The sequence below is a fragment of the Sphaerodactylus townsendi genome, linkage group LG11, assembly GCF_021028975.2.
Source record: "Sphaerodactylus townsendi isolate TG3544 linkage group LG11, MPM_Stown_v2.3, whole genome shotgun sequence".
NCBI classification, from domain to species: domain Eukaryota; kingdom Metazoa; phylum Chordata; class Lepidosauria; order Squamata; family Sphaerodactylidae; genus Sphaerodactylus; species Sphaerodactylus townsendi.
This window is the reverse complement of record NC_059435.1, coordinates 32,408,601-32,424,379: the sequence shown is the minus strand read 5'-3', so window position 1 is coordinate 32,424,379 and position 15,779 is coordinate 32,408,601. Positions and strand designations below refer to the sequence as shown.

Sequence of the window (15,779 nt, the reverse complement as noted above, 5' to 3'; positions counted from 1 at the left end):
CAAAATTGAAGCTGTACTCTTTGCTTTCAATGAAATCTCTTTAGCATCCAGTGTCTAACAGAGTAAATGTCGGAATGCTACTTCTAAGTATTTATAAGACTGAACTTTTTCCATAGAGTGGGTTGATATAATCCAGTGTGATATTTTCAATCTACAAGATCTGGGACCTGAGATTTTTCAATACTAGGACCTTAGATTTTTCACAATTGTGCCAGATGTTCATCAGCACAATACTGAATAAAAATCTCAATTGATCAATGCAGACCCACTCTATAAATCAAAGTTGTGTGATTGGCCTATAACATAACCAGAACTGGATAAGTCCTAGCTGTGGAGGGTGCAAAAGGAGGGTGCAAAAATGATGATCCAGTCACCTTAACACTAAAAAACTGCTTACACAACACTACCAGAAAAACAAAACAATGACTTCATGCCCAAGACCCATTGCAGAATCTATCTTTAATATTATGTTGTTACCATTGGTATCTACCCCAGCAGTTTTTTAAAAAAGCAAACTGTTTAAATTTCTATCCTTTTCATATAGAGAACATACATATTTCCTTGAATTCTTGAGGCAGGCTTGAGTCAGGGAGGAAAAAATAGTAGAAAACGAACAAATCCAAGGTCTACCTGACAGTTATCTTTGACCCATCCATTCCAACCAAGGAAATCAGCACTACATGCCTCTCACTCATCAATTGCCTTTTCAAAACAACAAAGAGCTAGTGAGCTGAGGTCTTCCCCATCCCAGGTCTAACAACTAAACTACAATGGCACTCACAACAATCTCCCAAGCAAGATTTTAGGGGAGAGGGGAGATGGGAAGGGGAGATGGGAAAATTGAAGCCCACAACCATCCACAAAAACGCTAGTTGGAATCCAGATTCATGCCTATTTGTTCAGCAACATATTTAACATTTACAAGGTATGCTATGTAAAATATGTTATATAATATATTATAACGTGGAAAGGGTGCATCCCTCTCCCCCTTTGATTCATTCTCCATTCTCTAACAATCTTCTCCCTCTTTCTCACCTCCTACCCTTCGCTGACAATCTCACCTTCTTTCTCACCCTTCCATTGTTGTTAAAACAGACTAGCTATTTGTCCCCACAATTCTTCCTTAGCATTCCAGTTCTTGAATTATGTGGGATTGTCAGTCACCATGACAGTGCCCAGCCAACAGCATTGTGAAGAGGCAGTGTGATGCATCAAACAAACATTCCGATTTTGAAGGTACATTGGGGTGGAAAGATGGCACTGTGGAGGTGCCCAAGCTGCACTTCTTCCAGGGTGCCATCTCCAGCTAAAGGGATCTTATAGTAGATAGGAGGAGCAAGTGTGGTGTAGTGGTTAAGAGTGGTGGACTCTAATCTGAAGGACTGGGTTTGAATCCATATGAAGCTTGTTGAGTGACCTTGGGCCAGTCACAGTTCTTTCAGAACTCTCTCATTTCATGCAGAGGCAGGCAATGGCAAACCACTTCTAAATGTCTCTTGCCTTGAAAACCCTACAAGGTCACCATAAGTTAGCTGCGAATTCATGGCACTCTTCACCAACACCAGTAAGTAGATGATGTGAAAGAACTCTGCCTGAGGTAGGGGAGAGCGGCTGACAGACCAATTGTCTGCTCAGTACAAGGCACCTTCCATGAGTCCACATATGTGCTCAGTAAGAAATCCTAGCTCAGCTTGCAGTAAGGCAGGGTAGGTGCTTTTCTGAATGTACTGTGCTTTGTCCTAACCATTAGTCTTTTTGTCAATGCTTCTGTTTCAAACTTAAGTGTTCTCTCATTAGCTTTCCTTCTTAAGGCTCACCTACCAGTCTAGTTTCAAGGAGGGCAGCCATAGTCTGCAGTAGGATAGCTACATTCAAGGCCAGTAGCACTTTGAGACCATTTTGAGGTATATAAGTGCTTGAGAGTCAAAGCTCCATATCTGACAAAGGGAATTTTTACTCTTGAAAGCTTATACCCTGAAAAATCATGTTCATCTCTAAGGTGCTACCAGATTCAAATCTAGCTCATCTACTGAACCAGTTTGGATTATCATTAAACATATGTCACAAAGATTGTTTTCAGGCCACTGAATATTGTCTTTGACAAGTCCAGTTTTTCCACATTATAAATTTTGGTCACTGCTGATTTCTAATTGCATGGTCAGTTTGTGTTTATATGACAGAAAATAGGCCATACCAGAGTCTGTTGATGTACAATATTTCAAATCAGAAAATTTTGTTCCAATCTTTAGAAGCTCATTTTTTCAGGCTGTCAGTCAGCATATAAATCACAAGAGAAAATCTGAAATGGAACTGGAAAACTCAAGAGTGCATGCATCTAGTTATGGCCCAAAGCATTTTCTTCTGGTCTTTTGGTAAGGCTTAAAAGAAGGAAAGACCTGTTCAGGGATGAGAACAGAAGAAAACTGTAGAGAAAAACATAGAGCTTAGATATATCCTGCAGTTGTATGATTTACATCAGCTTCCCTAACAATTCAGACATTTTCACATATCTGTAGCAATGATGCAGTGTCTAGACTTGGGTTTTAAGAGCTGGCACTAATAATGTGGATCCTAAAATTGTTAATTTGTTAACACTTTTCTCCAGAAGGACAGTAAATATATTCCGTTTTAGTTCTCATGCAATGGTTACACTTATTTAAAAAGTCACCTCTCCCCCATTCATGCATCACAAGTAGGTGGGTATAAATAAATTTATGGCTAATAATATTCCCCTCGTCTACTGCAGCAACATAAAGTGGGAGAGACAAAGGGTTGTGTGCATGTTCCACATCTCTTTAAAATGATATTTGTCTTCCACTTTGCATGTAAAGAAGCAGAACTTGTGCATATCAGATTCCTCAATAGCTGCTTTTAAATCAAATGAATCAAATGAAGACATCCAAAAGTTGCACAATCCTGCACCAGCAGTTCCATCATCATCAGCCTTTCTCCTTCTCCCACCTCCCAAGTGTGTGCATGTGTTTGCCCTTCACTATTATGTACCTCTGTTTTTGCCAGAGTATTGAGGGTAGGCATGCTGTCTATTACTAGAAGGAGGGGGCCTCTGTTTCTGCTTCCCTGCTTTCTACAGACCAGCCTTCCTGTTTAGCGTGTGCTGTCAAAGCTACCTTTGTCCCCTGCAGGGCAATTGGACCACAAGAAGTCTTAATCTCTGTACCTGTCTGTCTCAGTTTTGAATCATGCTATGCATCCTAGGATGGATAAAACTGTATCCTCAGCATCTAACACCCATCTCTCTCCTGCCTGCTTCCCAGTGGGTACCCGCAAAGCCTTTGGCCTTTCTTTCAAATGCAAACATAGGTCTAATACTTATGCAGCCCTTCCAAAGCCTGGGAATGCAGCGGCTGGAAAAAAGTAGAAACGTTGGGTACAGAGATGATAACTGGGATGATTCTTTTTCAACATTCTGCCTTGTACTGAGTCAGACCATAATTCCATCCACAAGGGCATTGTCTACCTGACTGTCAGCTACTCCTTGTGGATGTTTTCACATCACTTCCCAAATGCCTGTTTTAATGGGAAATGCTGAGACTTGAACATGAGACATTCTGCATGCAAAGCGGATGCTCTGCTGCTGAGCTACAGTCCATCCTCAAATAGTATCTCTGACAGGCATGCATTTCACCTCACTTTCACTTCCAGTAGGCAGGAAAATGAAACCAGACTACAAGGTGCCAAAATAACTGTCACTCCCAAATGTTTTCCCCAAAAATGCCTATTCAAATTAAGAATATTTAGTACATTTGCAAGTGGATATTGTTTGGTTGACTTTTGATTAATAACATTTCAGTGTACCTGATGCTTATTCATTCACATTTATCTCCAACATTTTCAATTAAAGTAATAAATATAGTAAAATAGCAAAGATATGTGTCTTTGCTCTGCAGAGGAAAATTTTCATTCATGTAGTCCTTGGTGTATTTACTTTCAGACTTTCTGCTCAAAATATACATATTGTTTCCCATGTGTTTCTGTGTCACAATGTTTTCTCTTAGCAACTGTATACAATCAAAACAGGTTTATTTGCCGTATTAGCAAAAGAGAAATGTAAAGGCGTGCTCTTCCACAAATAATCAAACCAAATACGTCCAGCTGGAAAATCTGGCCTGTATTTTAATGATTTTAAAATTCATCAAGTGCATTCTGCGAACGTACCGATCTTCAGTGCATCTTTGAAGATAACAGGTGTTTGAGGTGTCATGCCAGCAACACTGAGTATTTTTGTCAGTGAATAGAGCTAGCGCTGGATAGTGGCAAAACAAAGGAATGTCTGGATGTGACAGCTTCATACTGATAGGACATTGAAGGATCTGAGCAATTTGATGCCTTCAGCCAAGTTTCTGTGTAAGCAAGGCAGGGAGGGAATGATACTGTAAGAGTGTCAGAAAAACACTTGTAATTAAGGATATTTCTATAGCACTTGAGGGCAAGAGCTTTTCAGTAGGATTTCTGCTGTTGATAGCAAGGAAGATTTGGTGGAAATTAAAAATAATTCATGCATAGAAGAGAATCAAGTTATAAGTCCCAGCTTTAAAAAGGGAAACTCTGAGACATCTGTTCCCTTTATCTCCTTGGCTTTTCCTGCTATTCTTTCTCTTCAGGTCTCTTGAGACTTAATTGCTCTAATTTAAATAGTAAGGTAGCATGGACTGAGGCTGAGATCTGTAATGTGCGTACCAAAATGTAAGTTGCATTGGAATCAGTGTGACTGACTTGAACGTAAATCCTCATTGTTGGGGAATAAGGCAGTAGGATATTACTTTTAGATGAGGAATCACACTGGTTTCGGTTTTATTACTCCCAAACGTGTTAATCCCTCTGAACTTGAAATCATGAAATATCCTTTAGGTTCCTGTATATAATGAAAGAGGAAATGTGTGCTGTGTCTCATAGTGCTATGAACATGTATTTCTAAACCATCTCTGTTGAAGGCATCTTTTACCCCACTTAAAATGACCGTTACTACCTCAGCAGTATATCCTGTTATCTTTAGGTGAGAGTGAGCCAACATTGAGCATTTTTAGTTGCCTAAAATTTACAGTTGGCGGGATTTCTGTATATGCTTTGCTTTCCAGTTAAAATAAATGAGACTTAAAGGAGTGAAACTGGAACTGGAAACTACCCATTCTTTATTACATTAAACAGTTTCATACAACCATGTTTGTCAGATAACAATTTATCATATGGCAGCTCAGTTGTATAAAATGGCTACCCCGATCTACTAGGCTGGATAGAATTTACTTATAAAGCAAATGTAGTTGGTAGTCTAAGAAAATAAACCTACTCAGTAATAAGACATCATTAGGTAGTTATGACTTCCAGTGGCATATACTGATATTCTTTACCTAAGCTGGGATCCTAAAATATAATATTGTTTACTTGATTAATATGGTACAGCATGGTGACCATTGGAGTCAATGTGAATAGCAAGGTTTCCCATCGCTTGGACCCTCCGAAATTAAATTTGCTTTTCCTTTATTCCAGTATATGACGGCTGCTGCACCTATGCAAGGGACCTACATTCCCCAATACACTCCTGTGCCTCCAACAGCTGTCCCTCTTGAAGTAAGTCTAGCCATGTCTGAACTTGTATTTCCTTAGGTGGGCTTGCCTACTTGTTTTACCCCTCTCTAGATACAATGCGGCAAGTGAACTTGGTTCTGAATTCTTTCTTTTTCTTTAATCAAAGAGGAAATGGAATATTCCATTAAGCAGCAGGAGTGGGGGGGAGGTGGAGGGGAAGTGACAAAGGGACAAAAGCCGACCATCGCACTGCAAATGCAAAGAGGTTCCAGAAGAGAAGACCACCCAAAGGGTTGGGTGCTTCCTTTAACATTATGCCGGTAGTGATTGCTGAAAGCCGCCAGCCACCGAAAATTATGACTGAGCAAAGGAAACCTTCCTCTTGTATATACAGACCTGGAGGATGCTGCACTGACTGAGTGCTTTTTCATCCTCGGTGAAGGATTTGCTCCCTCCCTCCTTGGGGATGAGTCCTGCTGATGTCAATCTAATGAGTAAGTATGTTGTTGGCACCACAGAGCACAAGCTACCAGGAAGCTGCAGTCTGACCACCTCTGCTGTTCATCTTCATAAGGCCTTCTGGACTAATATCAGAAAAGGGAAAGGGGGTGATTGGGGGAGGGGAAGAAAGGTGGCTTTCATTCTTAAATTAATGTATTTCCTGTCAGATTCATTATAGTCCACTTTTTACCCAATTATAAATGATGGACAGCATGGACTCAGTGATTGTGTCTTGATCTGTGTCTCCTTGTAGTGTAGATGCAGTTACTACTCCTTGGGTAGCTGAAGATGCTTTTTATTCTCCCTCAGCAGCTGTGTAGCCACACGTCCGCTATATCTACATTGGGGCTCCATGCATTGACTCTTCTGTTTTACACTGTTTTGCCTGCAAATATTGATATACTTCAATGATCACCCCCATGTGTTCAGATATATCACTCCTGTTTTCATCCATCTTTTGAAATATTTACAGCACAATGTTTTTTCCACCCTCTCTCTCTCTATCATGTTTTGCTGTCAATGTTATCATAACACCTCCTTTTGAACACTCTGCATTGATCTTTGTAAAAGAACACCATGCTACAAATTTCTTCTTTTTTTCAAAAAAGCTTTCTGAGTTGGGATTCTAAATGCCTCTTAAAAGGTAATTGGCTACCTCACCGGCAAAAATAAATAAATAAATTCGGAATGCTCTGTCGGCTAGTTTTATAAGACTGCAACAAGAACAAATTTGAGTTTTCAAGGGTAATACTTTACTGCAAAGTTATTTTAAGCTGTTGAGCCATTACTGGGGTATGAATAAAGTTAGAGTAACAAAGCTTTCAAGAACTATTATTTGGAAGAATGAATTTGGTTGTCAAAATAATTCAGGTGCCAAAAATATCTTTTTCTTCAAATTCAATTGTGTTATGCATATAGTTTCTCTTTTAAAAAAAAAATCCACAGCAAATCACTACATGTTGCTGTGATATTTTCTCCATCAGCCCTTGGCCTTTCATCCCTTGGAAATATTTTTTTCAAAGGCCCTTATATTCTTGTTCAAAGCATGATACAGACCCTTCCTTTTGTGTGTCACAATCCCAATGTGCCTGTTTGGTGGGGCTTGATTCTGATCTCACTCCAGTGAAGAGGGAAGCTGCAACATCATGTCAAACATCCCGTCATTCTCAGTGAGATCCAAATCAGGTCAGTCACCTGCGTGTGATAAAGTATGATAGTGGACAGTATGTGGATTCCAATACTATGTTGTAAGGAAAAAGGTCTTTCTGTGTAGAACTAATTATGGCATGCCTCTTTTTTTAAACATGTAGCATTTATGTCATAGCAGCATGTGGCTTTTGATATCCCCAGCAATAAAGCAACAGTACAGCTGCTCAGAAATAATGAGGTTGGCAAGATTGTGCTGACTCTCGTCTTCAGTGACATTATTAAAAGTAGTAAGGCCCTTTTGTCCTCCTGCTTTCTTTCTTTTTTCCTTCTTCAGGGTGTTGTTGCCGATACCTCTCCACAGACAGTAGCACCTTCATCACAGGAAGCCAGTGGTCAACAGCAACAAATGGCGGTGGAAACATCCAGTGAACACGCATCTGCATATTCCTATCAACAGTCAAAGTAAGCTGATGATGTTCATTGACCTGTAGAACAGGTACGAGTTTCTCTTGAATATACTCTAGTAATCCTATTCAATTCAGAGGCAGTAGTTAGAATTTGCACCAGTGTACTTTAAGGAATAATCTGGGTGAAAATCAATAATCAGTCTTATTGGTATAGATCAATGATTGACTTTCCAAAAGCTCACATTCTGTGAACTGGATTCCAGAGTGCTGTTGCACTGGCATAGCAGCAGTTATGCTAATGGAATGACATTCCCTTGGTGAAGTGAGTGAGGGTAATTTCTGGGAATTCTCTTCCATGTCTCAGGCGAATTCTGCATGGGCCCCAGGAGCGGCGGGGTGCTGGTATACATAACACTGGCACTGGCCTGGGGCCATTTGCACAATTGTGTGCCGGGCCCCTATGCTGCCGTGGCCCGCGGCGGCACCTCTGCATGCAGGTGTGCCAGTTTTTTGTAACTTACCTCCACCTCCCTGTGTAGCTCTGTCAGGATGAGGGAACATGCCCCCGTGGCCCTGGCAATGGGGCAGGGGGCATGTTCCCTCATCCCGATGGAGCTATGCAGGGAGAAGGAGATAAGTTTTTAAAAAGCGGTGCACCAGAAAACGGCACCTTCCACCCAGTACTGTTCACTCAGCAGCAAGTAGACGTGGTTGCTTTCCAAAAAAACCTCGCTAAATGACAGTAAAATGCTGTGGGGGCGGGAGAGCGATGCTGCCTTGATTCGGAGGCAGCAGCCGTGGAAAGTTCCTCCTCTAAACGGTATTTTTACCAGGCCAACACTGGTGATTTTGGCCCATGCAGAATCCGCTTCAGACTTACATTTTACTCTTGGGGTTCCTTGATCCCTGTCATCAGAATTTCAAGAGGTTCAGTGGAGATGTGGAGGTAGGGAGGTCCTACTCTATAGAATACTCCACTCTGTGGGCAGTGCTTAGGATCATGCCTTAAGATTGCCATCCTGATAACAATATGACGTCAGTAAATTATATTTCCATTTTACAGCTGATTAGAACTTGCTAAAAGAAAACAATGAATATTTGTTAGTAACAAACCTATACCTTCCAGAACAGAGGCCAACTTTCTCCCCCAAATTTCTCAGAGGTTTCCTGATTTTTTTTTTCTGGATTGAAATTATCTCTCATTGCTGTAGCTGAAAATGTTTATTCTTGGAGTCAAAGAGTACATTTTTTGTCTTTCTGCATGAATTACTCATCTGGGCCTATCTCCTGACAGGAAGGTGATTAAGCCAGAATAGTGACTCGTGCATTGGTACAATGGGTAGTTTTCATTGACTCAGAGAATGATCTGGTGACTGAATGATCTTTGCTGCTTTGGGCTCACCAAATATTTTAGTTGAATGGAACAATATGTTCTTTTTCATTCCTTTTTGTTTCCATTTGCTGTCATTGAGAGTGGTTTCTGTCCAATCAGTTTGGTTGCATGTTCCAAGTACAGGCATTCTCAATTTATATATACATCAAAAATAATGTATCTATATTGACAACCAACAGGTACTGAAGGTGTATATATTTTATGGGGAAAATTCAACATGAAAATGTCATGAAAGAAAGTTTCCTTTATTTTGCAGAAGTAAAATCAAAATAGATTCCTGTGTAGAATCTGCATTGATCAGAAATTCAATAACATCCCTATTTAGTTACTGGTGTACTTAATGTTTATCTTATGGCCCACTTTAAGTTGTTTCAAAGCACACTAGTTTGTCCCAGGGCATAAGTGGGACCCAACAGAACACTTCAATAAGCAGGATTTCCATCCATAGAGAAAAATGTCTTGCCTTCCTCTTCTTTTGCAGCCAAAAATGCTCCCCATAATTTCCGGGGAAGCCAGAAAGTCATGCTTTGTGAACAGAAATTTCTCCTCCTGTGAAAATACTCCGCTGGATCCAAGCCATCATTTGTGAATTACTACTGTGTTCAATCAAGATTTCTTCTACTTTTAGTGACAGTTTGGCTCATAACCCTACCTCTTCATTCTGGGTTAATTAGCCCAGATGGGTTCTAGTTTGACACAGTTTGAGGCATTAATAAAAATTTTAGTGAGTCTCTGGTTTACTGGACCCAGTATTATCCTTGAACATTTACCCTGTCTCCTCGTTGGTCACATCCTGTACATGTAGACCAGGAGCGTATCAAAAGGAAATGGTGCCTGGGGGCAACAGCTCCTCTGAATGCCCCTGCACCCTATCCCCCCACCTTTCTGCAGGCCAGTTCCTGCCATCCACAGGGCCTTCGTAGGGCAAAAGCCGACCTGCGTGAAGCCTGGGGGTGGGGCTCGGCAGTGGCAGGCGGCCCAGGCCGGATACCATGGCCGCCTGCCACTGAGCTCCGCCTCCCTGCAGGGGGGCAGGGTTCGGTGACGTGTGGCTGGGACACACACCGTTTCATCATGTGGAGGGATGCCCGACCCCATGTCATTATAGGCCATACGCCTCTGTTGTAAACCATTAAAAAAGACATTCTAATTTATTTTTAAATGGCATAAATAGATCATATGGGTTCCCCTGGTAATGTGGCCCACAGCAAAATCTTCTTATTTCTTCACCCCACTTTTAGGGCTCTGGTTCTGTGTCTGAGTATGTGAGGGAAGAGAAACTTTCTCTTAAGTACAGTAAGGGAAAGGGGGCAAGGTTTCACCTCTTTCTCCCTTGCTTGGTTTTCCTTTTCAAATCATCCTCCCAGCTTTTTGGGAGAAAAAAACAAGAAAAAAGGTTGCCTGTTAATCTTCCAGTACTTATAAGAACACAGGAGGAGAACTATTTTTAAACTATATTATCTCCCTCTATAAAAGGCAACTCACTTTTTAAAAAGTTGCACAAGTGGAGGAGGCAGGCCACGCTGACACGAGTGCATACAAGGCATATTGGAGATAACCCGCAGTTTTCTAGAGTCTGTTGTATTTTGTACGATGGGCTTTATTGCTAGTATTTATATGAATGTGCAAAGATGAAACCCTTTTTTCTGCACCAGGTCCCAACCTGAACTGGGGTTTCAGATGCCTGATATTTTTAAAGATATGAATAAGATCCATCTCCCTGCTATCAAGGTTGACCCTAAGGAATGTTCATTAGCTCTACCCTGCACCAAGGAACCATTAAGAAATACTAATGGTGGGATTAGGTCTCAAATCTTCACAGAGCCTGTTCTTAGAGAAGTCCCATCAATGTATACAGACTTTGGTCTTCTTGTCCTCGTGAAGGTCAAGTTGGAGCAGATGTTTTCTTCTTTCCACTGGAAAATAAATACATTTCCCTACAGGTAGTTGTGAAACTGAGACATAAAAATAGGAATAATACTTCCCCAGGGACTCTGCCTATCTTTATACTCCGGAGCAGCTGTTAGTTCTTCAGCAAGATATATCCACTTAGAGCTAGGGGGCGTGTTGCACTGGGCACACGCTAGGGAGTGGAAAATCGCACCCCGCCACCCCCTGCGGTGCCCTCACACAAACACTTACCTTTGTGAAACAGTGCAGGCAGGAGAAGCAGCCTGTTCAGGCTGAAAACAGACTAGTGGGAACTACACTTCCCAGGAGACCTTGTAAGCCCAGGGTCTCATGAAGGGTGTAGTTCCTACCAGGCCATTTTCAGCCTGAAGGGAACAGGCCGCTTCTCCAGCCTGCACTAAGGTAAGGGGGGAGGGAGCCGCGGGGGGGCGGAAAACACAGAGTGCGGACCGGGCACACTCTGGCCCAGCTACGTCTCTGACTAATGCTTTTAGTATGCAAACTACATTTACAGATAGGTCTGCACAGAGTTAAAGCTTCTGTTTGTTGTCTGACCACAGTCTCATTAGTCTTGCCCATTAACCATAGCATTAAATGATACAAACTTCCTTTACTCAGGAGCGTGCATGTCTAAAAAAATGAAAAGTTCTCAATTTCTGCCTGTTTTTAGCTTAGGGCTTAGGACCACAGTAAAACTGAGAATCATTGGAAAGCGAATTAAGTAAGATGCTGTCTCTAAACTGTTTTGACTTAAAGATAATTTTATTTTTGTTCACAGACAATAAACAGGACTGAAGTATGTCGGTCTGAAAAGTTTGCCTTGAATGGAGAAACTTCACTGAACAAGAAGTTGGCTTCCAGTTTGCACAGGCATCAATAGAATTTTTTTTCATTTTCTACCTTACCCGACAACAACAAAAAAACTAAAGTGTTTCTATGTGCTGTGCAAATTGTTCAGTCATGTAGTCTGATAGTTTTATTTTTGCTATTTTTTTATTAAAGAAAAAAAACCCATGGCCAAACACTGGGTTTGATATTTCATCTGGATGAACATTTGAAATTCAGAATTTACTTGGAAGTGTAGATAGATTTTTTTTTCTCGAAACAACAACAGAGAAGCCGACAATGTCAAGAGGGAGCAAGCTGAAACGAAAATTAATGGTCTTCCTCAAGAAATCAGCTACTCTTCCCCCTCCCCCTGTTGAAATCCAATGTGTCTTTTATTTTTGGAAGTTTTTTTTTTAAAAAAGAAAAGTTTAGGTAAGGTTTATCTTGAATCTTAATTGCCTTAATTTTAAGGACGTCAAAAGCTCTTGAGGCAAAGCTGTCAACGTCTTGGTAGAAGAAAGGAGAATGAATTTAAGCGCACGCCGGGGTCAACTGGTGCCGAGATTTCATAGACTGGATTTTTAGGGTGAACAAAATATATATATAAAAACTGTACCATTTAGCAGAAAACAGTTGTTTTTCTTCTTTTGAAGAAAACACTGTTGAAAAAAGAACTGTGGCAACTTCAAGAATCAAATAAAATGCTGAGACTTTTATGAACTTTCTTAAGTGTTGACAGAGAAGAGTCTAGAAGGCTAAAGTGTTTTTCAATAAAGTTATTGAACTGAGATGGGGGAATCAGCTTGCATTTCCAAGAATGCAGGTATTTTTCCTTGCAGGATGGAGGTTTTTTTGTTTTTAATTTACAAAGCGTGATCGCCGGCAAAAGCATTAGTGCTTTTTATCTGCAGTCTTTTTTATGAGCTTTAAAAAGTTTTTAGTCTGCTTTGCTTGTCACATTGCAAACACCTAGCTTAAGAGCATTGGGGGGGGGTGAAATGTGCGTAGATAGGAGCTTATGGTCAAAAAAGTGCAAAAAAAAGCAATAGCTAGAAGAAATTGTTGACAATTTCTGTAGTCTTTCCTAGTTGTGATCAAATGCAGCCAATGGATGGCCTATTTTATACCAAAGATGAAATGACAACCTACCACAGTCCAGAAGATAGAGGTTTTTTTCTTATTTCTTTCCTTTTTTTAAAAAAAGAAATCTTTATTTGACCTACATGGCCGGACCAGTTCTTAACTTTGTGTTTGTTTAAACTATCTTCCACTGGTATTTTACATCCTACATACTTAGGCTTCTAATGGACAGGTCTGAGTAGTTGGTACTTAGCAGCACTTAGCAGGATTTCACAGCATAAGAAAGGACTGAGTTGCTGATGTTTCTACAGGTGTGTTTTAACTTTGCTGAGCTTTTCTGCTATATTGTCTGGTTCCTTTGGTACTAAAACTGCAGTTTTCCTCCTTCATTGCATCCCATGGGTTTCATTTCCTCCATTCTCCCTCTGTCATCTTTCAGCCATCTTCCTTTTGCATTTTGGCAGTGCATTTAAGTCACTTAGAAGATGCCATTGAAGGCAGTGAGACGATCAGTGTTTCATTTAGCTCTCCCGTGCAAGAAGAAAGTTAAAAGAAAAAATTGCTCACGTAAATTCTCTCATGCAAGCATGAAGTTAACAGTCACTTTATACTAACTGGCTTTCTGTTGTCTTAATTTGTTTGCTGACAATCACTAATTAGTTTGATTAGGCAAAAGACAATAGCAAGTAAATTGAATTGATTTAAACCTATTTTTAAAAGAAAAAAAGAAGAATATATGGAATCTATATATGAATGATCTAAAAAAGTAATCTTTTCCCAAAAGGGTGGGGTATCATTCAGAGACAATTTGGGGGGAATGGCTAACAGTGGGAAAGGCCCATCAAAATTTTGCCAGCCCCCCACATAATTTTGTGAAAAAAATATGCATAACCATCAGTCCCCACCTTCCTTCCCCGCCACTGATTCTCCCTAGTTTACAAGGGGTACAATCCTTTAGGAATCTGTTGTGTGCAATCAGTATATAAATGGGGCTGGGTGGGTGGGCTGAACATGAACATGTCAGGAGCTTGTCCAGATCCTTTTTCTGTCTTCCCACCCCCAACCAGAACATCTATTGATGAATAAGTATCTATGGCAGGCAGAAAAATCTAGCAAAGGAAGCACTTAAAGAAAACACATAAACCAAATGATGAAAATAGTTGTCCTTTGGGAGAAAAGAGACAAGTTTCACCACAACTACTGTGGTGTATTCAGAACAGGGTAACCCTATTGAGAAAAAAAACTGGAGCAAACAGATATATAATATTAAGGATATAATCCACTGAGCATGACTTCCATACAAGCTCCATAAAATGAAACAAGAGGTGTTTGGGAGCACTATCAGTAGATTGTGCAACGGCATCTGTGGTTACTTTAAAATGATTTTTTAGAGAATCAAGTATTTTTTTAAGAATACTAATTCCTTATTTTTACTGTAGTATCTTCTTTTGGGTGGGGGTGGGGTGGGTTACCCAAACAAATGGCTGCTAAAAAAAACACCTTAGGATGTCAACTGGTCAACTGACACAGAAAGAGGACCTGATCATGTGAGATTCTAAAGAACATGTACTTTTAGTTAACTGCATATGGACAATTCTAACTAAAAGGGCATGGCACTTGGGGAGGGGAAAGTTCTGCAAAGACCTCTAGCTTCTGCCTTTCCTTCATGCGCTTGGCCATTGCTGTTTATGTTCTGTGAGCATCACTTGATTTTCTTTTGCGTTTCTCTTTTTCCCCCTTTGGGAAATTGTGAACCTTCCTGCTGGAAGGGATGTGGACAAAAAAAAAATCCAGCCAGCCTTATTTTTGTCTTCTCTATGCTCTGTCCTTTTCTGTGTGTATAAATAGAGATTATCCTTCTGTGGCACAATTCCTGATGTACATGAGGTGGGTTTTTTAATTATTGTTTCTGTATAAATTCTGGTTTGGTTCAACGATAAGTCTCATTGTGGTTGACAGTGAGGCTGCAAGGTAGCTACCGTGTGGCAGATGGCTTTGCTGGGGGTACCTGTTTGTTTCTATTCAGAAGTCTGCTGCTTTATTTAAACAGTCTCAAACTTTTTTTTCTTGTCTGTGGATTTTGGGGATGGGGGGTCGCAAGAAAGATCAAACCATCATGGCAGAATGATTCTTTACTAAGGAAAAAATAGATTATACCTGTTACTTTCGGGGTCCTATCATTTTAGGATTGTGTTTGGCATCTACCATCCAAGCATTTTTATAAAAGGAAAAGAAAGAAAGACTCGCTAATTCAATATATTACCTCATTTTGCTAGGCCTGTTGAATTGGTTAAGAGCTAGAAGACAATTACATGACTGCATAGGGCTGTGCTGGAGTATGGGGCCATGAATCAGACGTAGACCCTGAGAAAACCAACGGTGAACCTTGATCCCGAATCTAATCTGAATTGTTTTATTAGCTTTGGGCATTTGAATATTCCCATTTGTTTGGAGACTCACAAAGTATGATTTAATATTATGGCATCAAGCACGATCTGAGCAGCTGCAAAAAAAATATTTCTCATAATCTGTGGAATTTTTCAGGGCCCTGCCTCCGACCAGCTCACTAAGCACAGTTTGAAACCTTCTTCCAGCCTAAAGAGCTTTCCTTCAGTGAAAGAACCACTCACTTCATTTTCTAAACAATTAAAATATTCATCATTTCTAGAGACAACTAAATAGATCTTGAGTATTTCCATTTGAGTCCTGTAAGGTCATCATACTGAGAAACATGGGTAAGGTCTAAAGCCCTGCCAGCTGAGTGAAGCTGGTGAAGGAAGACTTCTTCAAACATTGTGTACACATGGTAAGGCTTTTATCTACTCTTTCCTACCAACAGCTATTCTTCATGCTGCATAGGAAGCATTTTTTTTCCAGTTTGAAATGCAGCCACGTTAGGGAAGAAAAGATGAATTCCTTGCTATGTACAAGAATTGCTTAGGGAATTGTGGCCCTAATTTCAGTTA

At 40.4% G+C, this 15,779-nt stretch overlaps 1 protein-coding gene across 5 annotated transcripts in view; it reads left to right on the top strand.

Moving 5' to 3' along the window:
- Positions 1 to 14,120, top strand: part of RBMS3 (RNA binding motif single stranded interacting protein 3) — an 882,486-nt gene extending 868,366 nt beyond the window's left edge. For 3 of the 5 annotated variants that reach the window (XM_048510687.1, XM_048510685.1, XM_048510688.1), the window contains 3 exons: positions 5,506 to 5,586; positions 7,529 to 7,656; positions 11,684 to 14,120. In XM_048510687.1, coding sequence (XP_048366644.1) covers positions 5,506 to 5,586; positions 7,529 to 7,656; positions 11,684 to 11,690 — 216 coding nt within the window. In that variant the 3' untranslated portion in view covers positions 11,691 to 14,120. Of the gene's footprint in view, positions 1 to 5,505; positions 5,587 to 7,528; positions 7,691 to 11,683 lie in introns of all 5 variants that reach the window. The other 2 variants (XM_048510686.1, XM_048510689.1) reach the window with 1 other exon arrangement.
- The last annotated feature ends 1,659 nt before the right edge of the window (positions 14,121 to 15,779 follow it).